Below are 20993 nucleotides of genomic sequence, written 5' to 3'. Positions count from 1 at the left end.
TGAAGACAAGAAAAAAGAAACTAAATTACGAAGTCACTTGCAATCGCCACTTGCACTCTCCGACACCTGCGACGTCACTTGCAATCGACACAAATCGTGCGTGTTGCCAATGGAGACAAGACGCTGTGGTGGTGATTAAACGATTATTTTATTTTATTTAGTCATTTATTAGAGGCTTTTATCCAAAGCGACAACAGAAGCAATCAATTGTAGTAGTAGTTTATCAGTAATCCTAAAAAATAACACTGAGCCAAACACACACATGCTAAAAAACATCAACTTACACATAGTAAGAAATGGTTATTAAAAACTGAAACAGATGCGAAACAAGTAATAGGAAAGAGGAGAAATAAAAAGCAATACTTATTAAAACTAATGAAAGTGCTATACAAGTATAAGTATTTAGTACAATGGTCCTGCAAGAAAAAGACAAGACCCGCAAATCCAATGGAGACAAGACGCTGTGGTGGTGATTTAATGATTAAAACCAATTTAGTCTACTATAACATACAGGGTCCTGCAAGAAAAAGACAAGACCCGCAAATCCGTCGCCACAGAACAGCAGAATATTAACGCAATGCGCAAAGTCTCTTGTTAAGTGTTTTCCTCCTGTAGAAAAACATAAACACTTAACATGGCTTAATGTATTAAGATTAAGTGCAATTAAAAGATCAAATTCAATATGTAGTTATTATTTAATGTACTACAAGGCAGGCAGATGGCCATGAACACAATGCGCAAACTTTCACTTGTCCTCCCATAAAGCAAAACGCTTAATGTGGCATAATAACGGATGATAAAGACAATTCAGTAGCCTATATGTCTTGTATGGACAAAGACAATGATATAAAAGAGCTGTAGACAGTTTATTCTATATGGAAAAACGCTTAACGCGAAACTGTGCTCACAGTTTTGGGCTCACCTGCTTGCCTGTATATGAGTTATGTAGACTAAGTTCCATGTTAAGTGTTTATGTTTTTCTACAGGAGGAAAACGCTTAACTAGAGACTTTGTGCATTGCGTTCATATTCTTCTGTTCTGTAGCCACGGATTTGTGGGTCTTGTCTTTTTCTTGCAGGACCATTCCAAAACTCGCGTTTGAATCATCAGTGGCAAATCCTTTAAATGAAAACGTACTTACAGTCTGTGAGTCAGAGCAGCCGTCATTGTAGTCTACTCTTCCAGGATCAGGAAACAGTCCTCCATAAAATGTGCTGCACACATCTGAATATTTGGGTTGAACTGTTCTGGAACAGTGTTGTAAATACAACTTAACCACTGATTTCTAGTCGTGTCCTCTTTTGGAAGACCAAACAAAGTAGTTTAGCTTTCACAACGAAACAGTGTCTTCACGACATGGCGGCGGTGGTGGCAGCAACAATAAAGTTACGCCTTCTTTCTTTGCGTGAACATTTGGGCGGTGTTATGCAAATCTTCCCACACAGTGACGTAGACATGTGGGGGCGTGTTTAAATGAGGCGCTTTAGGAGGGCGTGGACCAGTCTTAACTTTTATAAAGAATATCTCTTTGGGTTTGAGACTTTAGTCTGTGCAACTTTAGGGATCTTATCTATGCACAGCTTGTAACACTCCAAAGAGAAAGGAAAACTTGAAATCACATCATATGACCCCTTTAAGAAAATCATTTTTTTCATTGAATGGGATTTTCAGACTGTTGCGCTCTATGCGATGCATACAGAAAATCAACATGATGTACAGAGAATACGTACATATTGTACACTGCAAAAACAGCATGTATAGTATTATAGTGTGTAAGAAAATTATTTTTTGTTCCTAGAGAAGTATTTAGTTTTAGCCATAAGAGTATAACCTTTCCAGACAGACCTACCATGAGCTCTGAGGTTATGAAATGATGCAGTATGCTTCCATTAAAGCCACAGACTCAGTGCATTTAATTGCTGCAATCTTTCCGGAAACCCGAGAGAAGTGGGCGGTTGGTGAGCTGGAAGACATTTGCACGGTTAATGCCGGATGGCTTGCCGCTTAATAGTGAGAGATATTGACGAATTTGCATGTGCATTAAAAAATTAATGGAAGAAAAGGTAAGATTGAAGAACACATGCATATAACGCTTCAAGCTGTTTTTTAGATTTAATATTCCAACGTTGTCACACTTAAATAGTTTCAACCCATGAGGAACGTGAGGACAAGGAAGGGAGGGTCGTGAAATGATTTCGTGTGACAGAGGAGGAGGAGGAGGAGGCCGAGGAAATGAAAGAAGAGAGAGACATAGAATGTGTAAATTGATTTGAAGGTCGGATATGCATGAATAATTAATATCCAGAGGAAAACACTGCTCACTTTGTAGTGGGTCTCTTGCTCGAGAGAGAGACGGAGTGAGAGATAAGTTTCTTGTGTTCAGAGTTTTAATCCGGCTACTAAATAAGTGAACACACACACACACACACACACACACACACACACTTGGCTGTGTAATCCAGTCTGGTCATGGGGAGCCTTCAGAGGGCCGTGGTGGCCAAGTGCTGAATTGATTTTACACACTTCTTTTCTTGATCGCTCAGAGGCCTTTTTTGTGTGCTTTAAACTCACAGACTCTTAGATTTAGATCTTTAAAAAAATGCCCTTGAAAGGCTTGAAGGATTGAGATTTTAAGTGGTCAAACATCACTAATATTATTGCTATAGTCACTGTTAGTGATTTGAACAAACCCAACATTTTCATCAAAATACTCTGAAATGATTTTTTTCATCTGATGTCATCAGTCCCTCTTATTAAATAGAGACACTTTTTATCATGCAGTCAATTCCTCATAGATAAAATCCCACTCAGTCCTTTTTTCGCCTCATTGAATATCGTTGTACTTGGAAATTCATCACACTTAAGAAGTAAAGAGGTTTGTGATCATTTCAGAACAAGACATTTTAACATCTTAGTTGTAATAAACTGACTTTTTGCACTGGAAAATGAGTTATGAGATCTGAAGGTTAAGAAATGTCTACAGTGCATTATGTATTTATTTTTTCAAAATAAAGGATTATATTTTTTATTTTACTTTTCATGATGTGGCCCTTTTAATAAATAGTAAATCTTATTATTAAATCTTGTTTCCTCGTTTAATAATAAGATTTTTTTATTTATTGTATGTGTATTAAAGGGGCAATATCATATAGTAAAACAAAATAAAGAGGTGAATTTTTTCTTTAAAATAAATGTTTGTATTTGAATTTACTTTTGTTTTGTTTTGTTTTGTTTTATTTTATTTTACTTTTCATGATATGTCCCTTTAATAAATATTAAATAAACTCTTATTTATAGACTTACTTTTTATAATAATAATAAATAACTATTTATTAAAGGGAAATTAAAAATTCATACCATAAAGTTAAAATAAAATAATAATTAAAGAATATCAAATAAAAATAATAAATGTTCATATTTTATTGAATCTATTTTATTTTACTTTTCATTGTATAATCCCTTTAATAAATAGTAAAATTTAGATTTTATAAATAGTAAAATCTTCAATTTTATTCATTTCATTACACCAAATACACAAAATAATGTTCTTTTTAGCAACATCATATGACCCCTTTAATAAGTAATCAAATGCACCATTTTTACTTTCTGGACCATAAAACAGATGCAAGATCCCACCAGACACGCATTGAAAGATGCATAGCAACAATCTAAAAACCTTCCAGAACGTCCTAGCAACTGCATAGCAACAGTCTAAAAACCAGGAGATCACAAATTTGGAGATACAGAACTCTTTTGCCGCGAAACAGTAAAGCACCCTAGCAACTGCAATGATTTAAAATCCTTCTGTAATGCCCTAGCAACTGCATAACAAAGCTCTAAAAGCTGACCAGAACCCCCTAGTAACTGCATAGCAACGCTCTAAAAACCTCCAAGAACACCCTAGCAACTGCATAGCAACAAGTCTAAAAACCAGGAGATCACAAATTTGGAGATACAGAGCTCTTTTGGCACGAAACAGTAAAGCACCCTAGCAACTGCATAGCAATGCTTTAAAAACCTTCTATAACGCCCTAGAAACTGCATAGCAACACTCGAAAAAATGGCCAGAATGCCCTAGCAACTGCATAGCAACAGTCTGAAAACCAGCTAGAACAGCCTAGCAACTGTGCATAGCAACACTCTAAAAACCAGCCCGAGCAGCCTATCAACTGCGTAGCAACACTCTTAAAAACTGGCCAGTACGCCCTAGCAACGGCATAGCAACGCTCTTAAAAAAACGGCCAGTATGCCCTAGCAACTGCATAGCAACCATCAAGAAACCGTCCAGAACAGCCTAGCAACTGCGTAGCAATGATCTAGAAACCTCCCAGAACGCCCTAGCAACTGCATAGCAACGATCTTAAAAACCATTCAGAATGCCCTAGCAACTGCATAGCAACACTCTAAAAACCCTCCCAGGACACCCTAGCCTAGCAACTCTTCAGGGCGGTTTGTGTCTCTGGAAGGTGTTTGCGATGTTTTTCCATTTGCAGTGTTTTCTGGGAGGTTTTAGGCTGTTTCAGTGTGTTCGTACAGCAGATCACACACTCACACTCACACTGACAGACAAGCCCTGCTGTTCCACATCAATATTTCAGCATGTTCAGTTTGAAGAGTGGTCGTCATGCTTATGTAGGGCATCACACTCACATCACCAACACACGGCCACACGTGACACATCACCACATTCCACACCTAAAATCCAAAGATAAGAGTCAGAAATCATATTGTGCATAAAGAAATTGAAGCCTGTTTTAGGACTGTTAGGATTTGTTGCTTTGTGATCATTTTCAAACACATTTCCCCTCAAAATCTTACTTTAAACTGCATAGCAACGCTCTAAAAACCTCCAAGAACACCCTAGCAACTGCATAGCAACAAGTCTAAAAACCAGGAGATCACAAATTTGGAGATACAGAGCTCTTTTGGCACGAAACAGTAAAGCACCCTAGCAACTGCATAGCAATGCTTTAAAAACCTTCTATAACGCCCTAGAAACTGCATAGCAACACTCGAAAAAATGGCCAGAATGCCCTAGCAACTGCATAGCAACTCTCAAAAAAAAAACACCAAGAAAGCCTTAGAAACTGCATAGCAACACTCTGCAAAACCACTCAGAACACCTTAACAACTGCATAGGAACACTTTAAAAATACTCTTACTAAAAATGATGAAAAATGTGTTTACCCCCCCTTATCATGTGACCATTAACCAACATCAGAGAACTATGAACATGTGAATGTGTTATTGAAATATGAACTTTAAATCTCAGGGTTATTTCACGTAAATGTTTTAGCTCAAAGGGAATCGACTGAAAAAACTTTGAGAATCGCTGTTTTAATGAAATGGTGATTAGGGTGGAATAGAATGTTATGAATGTGAGATACAGAGGAATGCACTACAGGAGCTCAAGTTTTCTGAGGCATGAGGGAAAGTAAATGCTCAAGGAACTGTGGCTTTATTATACATTAGACGCACTTCTTCACTGTTTAATTAACAGCAATGAACTCCAATCATGTTTTCTGATTATGTGTTATGATGTCAGTGCTCTGTTTTTGCAATTTTCAGCTGCGTAATAAGAAGTTTTTTGGACACATTGGTGCTGAGGTGAATGAGTTGGAATCCTCTGATGAGCTGAACTCTGAGCTCTTTCAGCCCAATATAATGAGTCCAGAATCAGGCCTGAACACTGCCAGTGAGGTTAATTGGGACGGCTGACCCTCAGACGCTTGTTACCCAACCAGTCATATCTTTGTTCTGAAGATATCGGGCTGAGCTGAGCTGATCTCGCAAGCTAAATGCTGTGAGTGTTTCCTTGGAGGGATTTTTAGGTTCTGCTCTATTTGCGGATAATAATGGAGACAGACAGGAAATGCTGTAAGACAAACAGTCACACAAACCCTCAACATTAATGATGATTCCCAAATAAAAACATGCAGCTCAGACAATAATCTCAAAACCTCCCAGAGTGCCCTAGCAACTGCATAGCAACAGTCCTAAAAACCAGCCGGAACAGCCAAGCAACTGCATAGCAACGCTCTTAAAAATCAGCCAGAACAGCCTAGCAACTGCATAGCAACATTCTTAAAAACCAGCCATAACAGCCTAGCAACTGCATAGCAACGCTCTTAAAAACCGGCCAGTACACCCTAGCAACTGCATAGCAACACTCCTAAAAACCAGCCGGAACAGCCTAGCAACTGCATAGCAACACCCTTAAAAACCAGCCAGAACAGCCTAGCAACTGCATAGCAACGGCCTTAAAAACCAGCCGGAACAGCCAAGCAACTGCATAGCAACGCTCTTAAACACCAGCTAGAACACCCTAGCAACTGCATAGCAACAGTCTGAAAACCAGCTAGAACAGCCTAGCAACTGTGCATAGCAACACTCTAAAAACCAGCCCGAGCAGCCTATCAACTGCGTAGCAACACTCTTAAAAACTGGCCAGTACGCCCTAGCAACGGCATAGCAACGCTCTTAAAAAAACGGCCAGTATGCCCTAGCAACTGCATAGCAACCATCAAGAAACCGTCCAGAACAGCCTAGCAACTGCGTAGCAATGATCTAGAAACCTCCCAGAACGCCCTAGCAACTGCATAGCAACGATCTTAAAAACCATTCAGAATGCCCTAGCAACTGCATAGCAACACTCTAAAAACCCTCCCAGGACACCCTAGCCTAGCAACTCTTCAGGGCGGTTTGTGTCTCTGGAAGGTGTTTGCGATGTTTTTCCATTTGCAGTGTTTTCTGGGAGGTTTTAGGCTGTTTCAGTGTGTTCGTACAGCAGATCACACACTCACACTCACACTGACAGACAAGCCCTGCTGTTCCACATCAATATTTCAGCATGTTCAGTTTGAAGAGTGGTCGTCATGCTTATGTAGGGCATCACACTCACATCACCAACACACGGCCACACGTGACACATCACCACATTCCACACCTAAAATCCAAAGATAAGAGTCAGAAATCATATTGTGCATAAAGAAATTGAAGCCTGTTTTAGGACTGTTAGGATTTGTTGCTTTGTGATCATTTTCAAACACATTTCCCCTCAAAATCTTACTTTAAAATAATTAATTATTACAAAAAATATTTTCTTAATCAGTATTTTTTGCATCTTTCAAACAAGATGTATTTACTCAAGAAGCTAATTATTAATTACTTTTTTTTTGGTATGGTTTTTCTGTTATTATTTTTATATTTGTTATTTTTTTAAGCTTGTCAGAGTTTATTTTTCTTACCCCAACAACAAAGTGTTGCTTTGCAATTGCTAAGGGTGTTCTGGGTACGTTTTTAGACTGTTGCCATGCAGTTGCTAAGGGTGTTCTGGGTACGTTTTTAGACTGTTGCCATGCAGTTGCTAGGGTGTTCCGGGTACGTTTTTAGAGTGTTGCTATGCAGTTGCTAGGGTGTTCTGGGGAAGTTTTTAGAGTGTTGTTATGCAGTTGCTAAGGTGTTCTGGGTAAGTTTTTAAAGTGTTGCTATGAAGTTGCTAGGGCATTATGAGAGGTTTTATAGTGTTGTCATGCAGTTGCTAGGGTGTTCTGGGTAAGTTTTTAGACTGTTGCCATGCAGTTGCTAGGGTGTTCCGGGTACGTTTTTAGAGTGTTGCTATGCAGTTGCTAGGGTGTTCTGGGGAAGTTTTTAGAGTGTTGTTATGCAGTTGCTAGGGTGTTCTGGGTAAGTTTTTAAAGTGTTGCTATGAAGTTGCTAGGGCATTATGAGAGGTTTTATAGTGTTGTCATGCAGTTGCTAGGGTGTTCTGGGTAAGTTTTTAGACTGTAGCTATGCAGTTGCTAGGGCTTTATGAGAGGTTTTATAGTGTTGCTATGCAGTTGCTAGGGCATTGTGAGAGGTTTTATAGTGTTGTTATGCAGTTGCTAGGGTGTTCTAGGTAAGTTTTTAAACTGTTGCTATGAAGTTGCTAGGGCTTTATGAGAGGTTTTATAGTGTTGCTATGCAGTTGCTAGGGTGTTCTGGGTAAGTTTTTAAAGTGTTGCTATGAAGTTGCTAGGGCGTTATGAGAGGTTTTATAGTGTTGCTATGCAGTTGCTAGGGTGTTCTGGGTAAGTTTTTAAAGTGTTGCTATGAAGTTGCTAGGGCGTTATGAGAGGTTTTATAGTGTTGCTATGCAGTTGCTAGGGTGTTCTGGGTAAGTTTTTAAAGTGTTGCTATGAAGTTGCTAGGGCGTTATGAGAGGTTTTATAGTGTTGCTATGCAGTTGCTAGGGTGTTCTGGGTAAGTTTTTAAAGTGTTGCTATGAAGTTGCTAGGGCGTTATGAGAGGTTTTTTAGTGTTGTTATGCAGTTGCTAGGGTGTTCTGGGTAAGTTTTTAGACTGTAGCTATGCAGTTGCTAGGGCTTTATGAGAGGTTTTATAGTGTTGCTATGCAGTTGCTAGGGCGTTATGAGAGGTTTTATAGTGTTGTTATGCTGTTGCTAAGGTGTTCTAGGTAAGTTTTTAAAGTGTTTCTATGAAGTTGCTAGGGCTTTATGAGAGGTTTTATAGTGTTGCTATGCAGTTGCTAGGGTGTTCTGGGTAAGTTTTTAAAGTGTTGCTATGAAGTTGCTAGGGCGTTATGAGAGGTTTTTTAGTGTTGTTATGCAGTTGCTAGGGTGTTCTGGGTAAGTTTTTAGACTGTAGCTATGCAGTTGCTAGGGCTTTATGAGAGGTTTTATAGTGTTGCTATGCAGTTGCTAGGGCGTTGTGAGAGGTTTTATAGTGTTGTTATGCAGTTGCTAGGGTGTTCTAGGTAAGTTTTTAAAGTGTTGCTATGAAGTTGCTAGGGCTTTATGAGAGGTTTTATAGTGTTGCTATGCAGTTGCTAGGGTGTTCTGGGTAAGTTTTTAAAGTGTTGCTAACTTGCTATGCAGTTGCTAGGGTGTTCTGGGTAAGTTTTTAAAGTGTTGCTATGCAGTTGCTAGGGTGTTCTGGGTAAGTTTTTAAAGTGTTGCTAACTTGCTATGCAGTTGCTATGGTGTTCTAGCTAAGTTTTTAGAGTGTTGCTATGCAGTTGCTAGGGTGTTCTGGGTACGTTTTTGGAGTGTTGCAATGAAGTTGCTAGGGCGTTATAAGAGGTTTTATAGTGTTGCTATGCAGTTGCTAGGGTGTTCTGGGTAAGTTTTTAGAGTGTTGCTATGCAGTTGCTAGGATGCTCTGGGTAAGTTTTTAGAGTGTTGCTATGCAGTTGCTAGGATGCTCTGCGTAAGTTTTTAGAGTGTTGCTATGCAGTTGCTAGGACATTTTGCACATTTTGTCCACCTGTTTTCTGATCACTCACATGATTAGGGGACTCATTTGTGTCTGGAGCTCAAACACTACATGATGACACACACACACACACACACACACACTGAACGCTCTGAGCTCACAGTGTTCAGATGTTCATTATGATGCTCAGCAGACTCACAGGAGTCATTAGCAACGATAATTGCTTGCTCAAATGAACTGTATTTCTGGAGCCAAGAATATGAAGTCATTCAGGAAGAAGCAAGGACAGACTGTCCCACATGATCTCATGGTCTTTACACACAGCTGAAGTCAAACACCTTCCATGAAACACTCCACAATCATCAGAGCTGAACCTCCTCAAACCTTTATGACAACACAGTCACACTGAAATACAGTCAATCAGTTTGTTTGCGCGATTCATGTCAATAAATGATTCACATAGCAACTGAACAATTCACAAACAAGATGCATTTACTCAAAGCTAATTATTAATTACCTTTTTGGAATAATAGTAATAATAACAACAACAACAACAATAATAATAATAATAATAATAATAATAATTTGTGTAGAAAATGTACATATTATTATTATTATATTCCTGTTGCTTTTTTTTCTTACCCCAATAGCATTTTTTTTTTTTTATCTTAATCATAAACCTTGCTATTTATTTGTATTTATCATTTAGTTTTTTTTATTGCTACTTTTTAATATTTATGTTTAAAACAAGAAACTATGTGATCTTTTTCTGAAGCAAAATATTTTTAACTACAAAAAAAATATATCTTAATCAGTATTTTTTGCATCTTTCAAACAAGATGCATTTACTCAAAGCAATTTATTAATTACTTTTTGGAATTTATTATTATTATTATATTCCTCTTGTTTTGTTTTTTTCTTATTTGGCCACTTTTTTGTTTTTGTTTTAATCATAAACCTTGCTGTTTATTTTTATTAATTTTTTTTGCTACTTTTTAATATTTAGCTTAAAACAAGTAGCTATTTAAAATGCTGTTTACCAGTTTTCAACTCAGATATGCAAATCTGTGTGTTCTATAATTTAATGTCAACTTTATTTCAATTTAACATGATCTATGATGTTTTTGCAAAATTAAACAGCATCATCCAATAGATAAACATAGATTTATTTATATTTATAATTTCCCCCTTCTTCAGAAAATGTACAAGTCTTCTCAGGTCCATGTTATTAATAATTTGTGAGTTTTTAACTTTGTTTAACTTGTGTTTAACTTTGCACGGCGCGTTTCATAAGCGCTGATGTTACTGAGGCCACAGGAGGAAACTGCTTGAATTATTTGAAACTGTATAATAGTATAATTGCCTGAAGGAGGTATTTCTGCAGTCCTGCTGTTGTTGTAGTTCTCATTATTTTGGTGCTTGACTCATTTCCTCTCGGTCTCCTCTTGACCCGATCCTGTGACTGAGACGGGTTTAACATCTGTGCTTCCTCTGCTCTCAATGCTGCTCTTCAACATCAGCACACAATGTTTTCTTTCTTTCCAGTCGGAGGATCTCGGAGCGTGTTCTCAGTTCGAGGCCAGTCGTAACGCCCGCAACATGATGCCCAGCATGAGCTGCGGTGTCTTCCCAGAGTTCACGCTCCGCAAACCGTCCTCCGAGACGGACATCGAGAACTGGGCGTCCAAACACTTCAACAAGCACACACAGGTACACCAAAACACCCATTAAACCCTAGAAACCGACTGTTTCATATATGATATGTGAATATCTGGCCTCTAAATGATCAACATGATCAAAATTTTGCTTTACTTTTTAGTTCACAAATATGATCATCAGACATTTGAGGAACGTTTATTTGTTCATCTCTCAATCATCATTGTATTGCATTGCATTATATGTTTGGATCATTTAAATCTCTTGTTACTAAGATATATTATTGGAGATATAGAGCGATGACTGATATTTATATCATTTTATGTCAGTATCTGCTGTACTGTTATAAAGATCTCATTCATTTACATCACAAGCATCAGAATTTCATTGTATAAATATCAGCATCTGCAGCAAATTGCATATTTGCTGCAGTCTCTGAATAAAATTGAGCTATTTTTCCTCCATATTCTCACTATATCATGTTATATGAGTCATAAAAGTATCAAATATGATACAAAACATAAAACACATTTTTTTTTTATATTTTGTCTGAAGGTTCAGTAAACTGTTCCATTTCTAAATAATTAGATTTTTCTGACTATTATTTCTTATGTCAGGCTTTACAGGGTTGAAATATAACATAAAAATGTAACAAAATATTGAAAATGTAACAAAATATTCATAAAAACTAATGAAAATGACACAACAAACTGTTCTATCACAACAAAATTACTAAAATTAAAATGGAAAATTAAAAAATAAAAACAAATTCTAAATATTAATAAAACTAATAAAAAGGACAACAAAAACACACAACAGAGTTGCTCAAACTAAAATGGAAAATATAAAAATTAAAATGAATTCAAAATATTAATAAAAACTAATAAAAATGACAAAAACATGCAACAAAATTACAAAAATTAAAATGGGAAATATAAAAATAAAAACTGATTCGAAATGGTATTAATAACAAGTAATAAAAAAAACTATAAACAAATTACAAAAACAGGCAACAAAATTACTGAAACTAAAATTAAAATGGAAAATATAAAAATTATAATTAATTCAAAATATTAATAAAAACAAAAAAAAAATACAAAAACAACAAAATTACTAAAACTAAAATTTAAATAAAAACATAAAAAATGTTTCAAATATTAGAAGCAAGTAATACAAATTACAAAAACACAAAACGAAATTACTAAAACTAATATTAAAATGTAAAATATAAAAATAAAAATGACTTCAAAATATTATTAAAAACTAATAAAAAATTACATAAATACACAGCAAAATTACTAAAACTAAAATTAAATGGAAAACATATAAACTAATTTAAAATATTAATCAAAACTAATAAAAGAGACAAAAATATGCAACAAAATTACATAAATTTTAGTTTTAGTAAATTTTTATAATATACTAGATGATGCCAACCCTGAAACAACATACAGAACTACCACATTTTAAAAACAAAATTACTAAACTAAAATTAAAATGGAAAATATACAAATAAAAACGAACTAAAAAATTAATAATAACTAATAAAAAATGACAAAATAAAACAAACTTACTTAAAAGTAAAATTAAAATGTAAAATATAAAAATAAAAATGAATTCTAAATATTATTAAAAACTAATAAAAAAACAATAAAATGACTAAAACTAAAATAAAAAATATTTTAATAATATTAAAAATAATTAAAATAAAAAATAAATATAAAATTAAATGTAAAAATATTTAAAAACAAAATGACTAAAACTAAAATTGCTCCTGTCTTCCAGGGTCTGTTCAGGAGGAAAGTGTCCATCGCCAACATGCTGGCGTGGAGCAGCGAGCCCATCAAGAAGCCCATGATCATGACGACGGACCGTACGGTGAAGCGCGAGGCCGTGGAGCTCTTCAGACTCATCCAGAGCTACATGGGTGACCGGCGGGGCAAAGGCGAGCCGCTGGTGGTGGCTCTGGAGGTGGTGGTGAGGGGCTGGAGCTGCCAGGGCCTGCGGGATGAGCTCTACATCCAGCTCTGCCGACAGACCACCGAGAACTTCCGCTACGACAGTCTCCAGAGAGGCTGGGAGCTCATGGCCATCTGTCTGGCCTTCTTCCCCCCGACGCCTCGCTTCCACAGCTACCTGGAGGGCTACATCTACAGACACATGGACCCGCTCAACGACACCAAGGGTACGAGACACCCGACACCAGAAACCCTGTTAAACCATCCGTGCATTTCCTGCTGATCTGGCATCCGGCCGAACTCAAACTAAATTGGTGCAGGGTTTACGTTAAAACAGCTTTCACTCAGAAATCACTAGTGAATTTCACAAACAATGACAAAACGGCAAGTAACACATTGCATTAAACGTGAAATTATGACATTATTTCAAGTCTTATAATATGAATTTAAAATATTTTATATATTTTTATTTATAATATGAATTTAAAATATTCAATACGTAATGTGTTTTTTTTCTGACATTTTTTTCACTTCACTGTGAAGGAAGAGTACATTTTATTTTATTATCACTGATGTAATATTATACTTCTTTTTTAATATTTTGAAATTTGATATAATTTTCATTATTTTGTGTTTTAATTTTAATTAAAGTTTTAGTAATTTTGTTGTGTTTTTATCATTTTAATTTTGTAATTTTTTTATCATTGTTTATTTTTTTTAGTTTCTATTTATTAACTTCAGTTTTTAGTTTTAATTTATTTAGTTTTAGTTGAATTGAGTTTTTATTAAATAGAAGTTTTACTCAGAATTTGCTAGTCAATTTCACAAACTGACGAAGAAACGGCAAGTAACACATTGCATTAAACGTGAAATTATGACATTATTTCAAGTCTTATAATATGAATTTAAAATATTTTATATATTTTTATTTATAATATGAATTTAAAATATTCAATACGTAATGTGTTTTTTTTTCTGACATTTTTTTCACTTCACTGTGAAGGAAGAGTACATTTTATTTTATTATCACTGATGTAATATTATACTTCTTTTTTAATATTTTGAAATTTGATATAATTTTCATTATTTTGTGTTTTAATTTTAATTAAAGTTTTAGTAATTTTGTTGTGTTTTTATCATTTTAATTTTGTAATTTTTTTATCATTGTTTATTTTTTTTAGTTTCTATTTATTAACTTCAGTTTTTAGTTTTAATTTATTTAGTTTTAGTTGAATTGAGTTTTTATTAAATAGAAGTTTTACTCAGAATTTGCTAGTCAATTTCACAAACTGACGAAGAAACGGCAAGTAACACATTGCAATAAACATGAAATTTTGAGAATATTATTTTAAGACTTACATGAATTTAAAACATTTCATATATTTGTATGTGTAATATTTTATTTATAATATGAATTTAAAATATTTAAAATGCAGTCTATCACTTTTTTTAAATAGCCAATAACCTTTATTTTGCATTACAGATTGATAAAACCACACTTAATAGTTTATAATCTGGACAGAAGCAATGAAGACACTATCAAAATAAATACATTCTCACAGAAGAGTCAGATTTTAGACATTTTTTCACTTAACGTAGGAAAGTTATTTTAGTATCACTGACTGATTTTTGCTCCTATTTCATTTTATTGAAGTTTTAGTCATTTTGTTGTGTGTTTTTGTTGTAATTTTTATTCGTTTTTTTTTTTCTTCAATATACATGTGTATTATATTAAATGTTAAATATTTGAGATATATTAATATAAAATTATACAATATAAATCACATTAGATATATTAAATTATATTAAATAGAAATTAAATTTTTAAAAAAGTTTTTTAGTTTTATAAAGTTTTTAGTTTTAATTTATTTATTTATTTTAGGATTTAATTAGTCATATTAAGTAAGTTAGTTTAGTAATATTTTATTTATAATATTTTATAATATGATTTTAAAGTATTTAAAATATCAAAATGAATAAATTCACTTGGTTGTGCAGGAAGAGTAAACATACGAATGTTATTTTAGTATCACTGACTGATTTTTGCAAATTTAATTTTAATTTTAGATAAAGTTTTAGTCATTTTGTTGTGTTTTTGTTGTCATTTTATTTATTTATTGTTTTTAAATATGCTTGTATTAAATGTTAAATACGTGAGATATAATAAACTAAAATTATATAATATAAATTATATTCAATATATTACATTTTATTAAATAATAGTTTTAAAGGTTTTTAGTTTGATCAAGTTTTTATAAATTATATTAAATAATAATTGTAAAGTTTTAAAGGTTTTCAGTTTTATAAAGTTTTTATTTTTATTTTTTAGGATATAGTTAGTCATATTTAGTAAGTTAGTTAGTTAGTTTAGTAATATTCCATTTATAATATTTTATGATTTTAAAGTATTTAAAATATAAAAATGACTAAATTCTCACATTTTTAGATTTTTTTTTTTCACTTTGAAAGAAGAGCAAACGTGCGAATGTTATTTTAGTATCACTGACATACTATTATAATTTCATATTAATTCATTGATTAATGTTAATATTTAGAATTTTATTTTATTTTTTATATTTCGTTTTAATTTTAATTTGAGATACATTTACTCGAGAAGCAACAGTTATTATTAAGCTCTTAAGATACTGAATATCTGAATCTGATTCATCCAGAGAGTGTGTTGTGCGTTATATTTGACGTCTGCTTGTGTTTCTGTGTTGCAGGAGTAGCGATTAGCAGCTATGCAAAATACTGTTACCGTAAACTACAGAAAGCTGCGCTCACCGGAGCCAAGAAGGTGTGTGACTTTACTTTATCAGAGCATCAACTCAAACACGTTTCTTTACTCAGAAACTGCTTGTTAATTTCACAAATAATGACAAAGAACCTGCAAGTAACAATCGGTTAAACATGAAATTTTGACAATATTATTTTAAGACTTATAACATGAATTTAAAAGTCGCTTGCGAAAACACAATAACGGCGCCGTGGGTGGAAATTTACAGATTAAGGGGCGGTGATATTATAATGAGATCCCTTTGTGACGTCACCAAGAGAGCGAAATCAGACGTGCTCATTTTCTCAGACGCTTTCAGAAAAAGACTTACCAAAACAAAGTTACTGGGTTAATCTTTTTCACGTTTCCTTGGTTGGTAGATGCACCGGGGACCTGATTATAGCACTTACAACCTGGAAAAGTCAGATTTTCATGATATGTCACCTTTAAACGTTATAATATGAATTTAAAATATTTAAAATATATGCAGTCAGTGAAAATGTGAATGTAATCAGTATCATTTTATTATGTTGACTATTACTTTAAAACTTATAATATGCATTTCAAATATTTGAAATATTTGAAACATACGGTCAGTGAAAATTTTTATGTAATCAGTATTATTTTACTATTACTGTATTTTGACAGTATTATTTCAAATCTTATATGAATTTAAAGTATTTAAAATGTATGCAATTATGTGATTGTAATGTAATCAGTATTATTTAATTTTTTTAAATATTATTTTAATGTATGCAGTCATTGAATGCAATCAGTATACTTTTATTATTATTTTGGCAATATTATTTTCAAACTTATTATAATATGAATTTAAAATATTTTAAATATTTTAAATGTATGCAGACAGTGAAAACGTGAATGTAATCAAAATCATTTTATTATTATGTTGACAATATTATTTTAAAACTAATAATATGAATTTAAAATATTTAAAATGTATTCAGTGCAATGCATTGAATTAAACAAAATTTTGAAGTAAAGAGACTGAAATAGTTTTTTTAACAGTGTATTTTAGTTTTTACATTGAATGAATTGTTTCTGATGTTCAGTCGTGTCTGGTTCATGTTTGCTGTGTTTGGGCTCTAATGTGGCGTATGTGATAATTGGCTGGTTTGGCCTGCTATTTAATGGTTTTAATTAACATTCAGTTTCCAGAATTCCGAAAGTCGTCCTGGAGACGTTGCCATGACGACGAGCGGCGTTTCAGACAACCGTGTGGTGATTTACGCGCTGACAGCACTGATGCATGATGGGTGCAGTGTTGCCAATTTAGCTACTTTGTAGCTAGATTTAGCGAATTTAGCTACGTTCATCTTTATATAGATCAGTGAATTTTCAATTGAAAACAGTTGGCAACACTGGACGGGTGTCATCGCACATGTGTTTGTATTCCCTGGCGTGAAAGACGCTCGTGTGTGCATGTGTGAAGCGTATACAGTACATATCTATGGTGTGAAGTAAACGTTTGTGACGCCAGTCGCCTGTGGAGATTCCAGTCGCTGCAAACGGCCAGTAAGTGGAGTTTGTGTGTAAATGTGTGTTTGTGCCAGACGCTCAGCAGGCTACCGCTTCACACCACGGCTCCGCTCCAAAACCTAGTGTGCTGCCTACATAGGGATCATTCAAGGCATCATATGCACATACATTAAAGGTAAAAAGGCAGGGATCCTAGTGTGGGATTTCATTTTAGTCATTTCCAGATCTGGAAAAGTATGAAAAAGCACAGTATGGATCAAATATAAAAAATTGAGAGTTTCCTAAAAAAAACAAATGATTGTTTAACATGACAAAGTATTTTCTTTATGCAAATAAATAATAAGAAATTATTTCATCTGTAAATTTATAGTAGAGCAAATATATTATACTGTATAACATATCCTATTATTTAGAAAATAATATTTTATAAATAAATGTAATCAGTTATATTTTTGTTACAGTATACCTTATAATATTAATTTAAAATAAAATTTTCTAAATAAATGTAATCACTGACAATATTATTTTCAAACAAATAATATGATTTTTTTATATATATATACACACATACATATATATATATATATATATATATATATATATAAAATCAGTAATCAATATTTTATTATTTTAACAAGATTATTTTTAAACTTATGATTTTAAAATATAAAAATCAGTAAAAATGTGAATGTAATTAGTATTAATTTATTATTATTTTGACAGTATTATTTTAAAACTTATAAATTTAAAATATTTTCTAAATAAATGTAATCAGTGACAATATTTTTTTTATATGTAATATGTATGCAATCAGTGAAAATGTGAATGTAATATTTTATTATTTTGACAAAATTATTTTAAGACTTTTAAATTTATTAAATTTTAAATTAAAAATCTATGCAGTTAGTGAAAGTGTGAAAGCATTTATTTTTATTTTAGCTCTGCAATTTTATTAAGATTGCCGCACACTGAAATTTGAGCTAAATATTTGGCAGCATAATAACATACATTTTCAGAATGTAACATATATGTAACAGCTGGATTTTAAAACCGTTTATCAGATGTTAAACATACAGAAGTCTGGAAAAGTCTCCATGTTGAAATGGATAATGTGTAGGAGCTCGTCTGCAGACTGCGCAATCCCAGCATGCACTGTGATGATTTCAGCACAGAGCCACACTCCTTTTCTCAGTTGTTTTCTGCTGTCTGTGTGCGCAGGGTTTGAACAAGCCCTCGATCGAGGAGATCGCTCACGCTCGTAACGCCATCTTTCGGCCCTCCATGTTCGGCTCGTCTCTGGAGGAAGTGATGGAGATCCAGAAGGACCGTTATCCCGACAGGCAGCTGCCGTGGGTCCAGACGCGCCTGTCTGAGGAAGTGCTGAACCTGAACGGAGACCAGACCGAGGGCATCTTCAGGTCAGACATCAGCCTTATAGGGGTGTGACTCTTCACTGCTTTCACGATGGGATTCCATTACGATTATCATGTCAACGATTCATTTCAGTTCGATATCATGATGCATTGCATCCTTTCGAAAAATTGACCCTTATGACTGGTTTTGTAGTCCAGGGTCACATATATATATTAGTGCTGTCAAACGATTAATTGCATACAAAATAAAAGTTTTTGTTTGCATAATATATGTGTGTATACTTATTATGTATATATAAATACTGTCATGGTCACTCGGGGAGGAGGGAACGAAGAGACGCAGGAGAATATTTCAACATGGAATGAGGACACAGGAAGAACCAAATAAGGGCAAACAGGAACATACACGTGACAAATACACACTCATACAGTATATATTTTGAAAATATTTACATGCATTTACATCTATATATTTATATTTATATAATAGATATTATATATAAATACATTTAATATACCTTGCATGGCACTGGCGCTCGATGCTGAAAAGGCTTTTGACCGAGTGTCATGGCGTTTTCTGCTCAAAGTGTTAAAAAAATACGGATTTGGTCCTAACTTTATTCATTGGATAAGGCTGCCGTACACTGCTCCCCAAGCTATTGTTAGGGTTAATGGTTGTTTGTCTCAACCCTTTACACTTGAACGGGGAACGAGACAGGGATGCCCACTGTCTCCTCTTCTTTTTGCCCTTTGTATAGAGCCATTAGCTGAGATAGTTAGGAGCAACCCGGACATTCAGGGAATAAGAGTAGGAAGAGAGATACATAAAGTGTCATTATACGCAGATGACGTAATTGTATATATTTCCGATCCATTACACTCGGTCCCCACACTAATGGAATGTATTAACCAATTTGGTAAACATTCAGGTTATAAAATCAATGTTGGGAAAACTGAAGCTCTAGCTATGAATACTCTTATTACAACTCAGATAAAGTCCTTCTTTTCTTTCAGATGGCCTAAAGAGGGGATTAAGTATCTAGGTGTGGTTATATTATAAGTATAATTAGTATAAGTTATATAAGTATGTATAATAAGTTATATAAGTATAATAATTATAAGTATCTCCAGATTCGAAGTTTCCTTTTTAAACATCCAAATTGGAAAATGTTCAAAACTACCCCATCAGCAATTGAGACTTTGTTGATTAATGTGCAGAATGGTAACAAGACCCTTAGACCAATTAGCTGTATATACAGGGCTCTGGAAGACATGAAGAAGGACAACACAGATTATATAAAATTCAAATGGGAGCTCAAGGTAGTGATATCTGACGAGAATTGGGCTGAAATACATGTAGAAACACATAGAATAACATGTAGTAGAATCTGGAGGGAATACTATTGGAAGGTGACTAATCGTAATTTTCGAATGCCCCAAATGGTAGCCAAATTTAATTCAAGTCAATCCAGTGCCTGCTGGAGGGAGTGTGGAGAACAAGTAGAAACGCATACGCACATCTTTTGGGAATGCCCTATTCTAGTTCCTTACTGGACAAATGCATTTGGTTTCATTAATAAAAATTTTCAAGTTAATTTACCCAGAGACCCTTTAATAGCTATCTTGGGAGTTAAGACAGATTTAATAAAAAGTGAGAAGAAGAGAAGGTACCTCCTACGAATACTCCTAGTTTCAGCAAAGAAGAATATTACAATTAAAGAAGGCCACCTATACTCTTGATGAATGCTTACGGACAGTGAGAGAAATCTATGAGATGGAAAAAATAACGTACATGTTATGACTCAGAATGAGTCTGTTTGCTGAACAATGGAAACCCTTAATGAAAGAGCTGGGTGAGATATGGGGTGGAAGCTTTTAAACACCTTTTTTTGTTTTTTTCCTTTTGAATGGATTGGCTGGTTAACTCTTTGTCGTTATTGAACATTTTGATCCCATCCAAGGCTGTTGTTATGTGTTTATTGGTTTTGATGGTTTCGTTATAGTGGTGTATTGTTATTCCAAATTTCTTATTTTGATCTATTTATTTATTTTTCTTGTCTTTGCTCTGTACTCTTTTTGTCATTCTGTAAAATGTAGTTATGATGTTGGTTAATAAAAAATAAGTAAAACAAAATATATACATTTAATATACAAATATAACATATTTTTCTTAAATATATACGTGCTTGCGAGTGTATTTATATATACATAATAAATATACACAGTACACGCACATATATTATGTAAACAAAAACGTTATGTTGGATGCGATTAATCGTGATTAATCATTTGACAGCACTAATATATAAGGGTTCAAATACGGTTTTGAAGAATAAAATGTCAAAATTTGGTTGAAATAATGTTCCATTGTCATTCAGTGTAACACTTATAGTTATGTAAAAATTCAAATAACATGCTTATTCTGACCTGTACATATTAAAATATAGAAAAGAATAAGTGAGCATATAACATTTTATTGGGTTTTAAATGAGTAAAAAATTCTTACTGACAAATGGG

At 33.7% G+C, this 20993-nt stretch overlaps 1 protein-coding gene across 1 annotated transcript in view; it reads left to right on the top strand.

Moving 5' to 3' along the window:
• Positions 1-20993, top strand: part of LOC107655836 (rho GTPase-activating protein 39-like) — a 32186-nt gene that overhangs the window by 1265 nt on the left and 9928 nt on the right. Inside the window, exons 2-6 of the mRNA XM_016443421.1 lie at positions 5569-5700; positions 10762-10926; positions 12658-13057; positions 15554-15627; positions 18322-18521. Coding sequence (XP_016298907.1) covers positions 5569-5700; positions 10762-10926; positions 12658-13057; positions 15554-15627; positions 18322-18521 — 971 coding nt within the window. The remainder of the gene's footprint in view (positions 1-5568; positions 5701-10761; positions 10927-12657; positions 13058-15553; positions 15628-18321; positions 18522-20993) is intronic.

Source organism: Sinocyclocheilus anshuiensis, unplaced genomic scaffold (assembly GCF_001515605.1).
Source record: "Sinocyclocheilus anshuiensis isolate Anshui unplaced genomic scaffold, SAMN03320099.WGS_v1.1 scaffold1603, whole genome shotgun sequence".
NCBI classification, from domain to species: domain Eukaryota; kingdom Metazoa; phylum Chordata; class Actinopteri; order Cypriniformes; family Cyprinidae; genus Sinocyclocheilus; species Sinocyclocheilus anshuiensis.
This window is presented reverse-complemented; position numbering and strand designations above follow the sequence as displayed.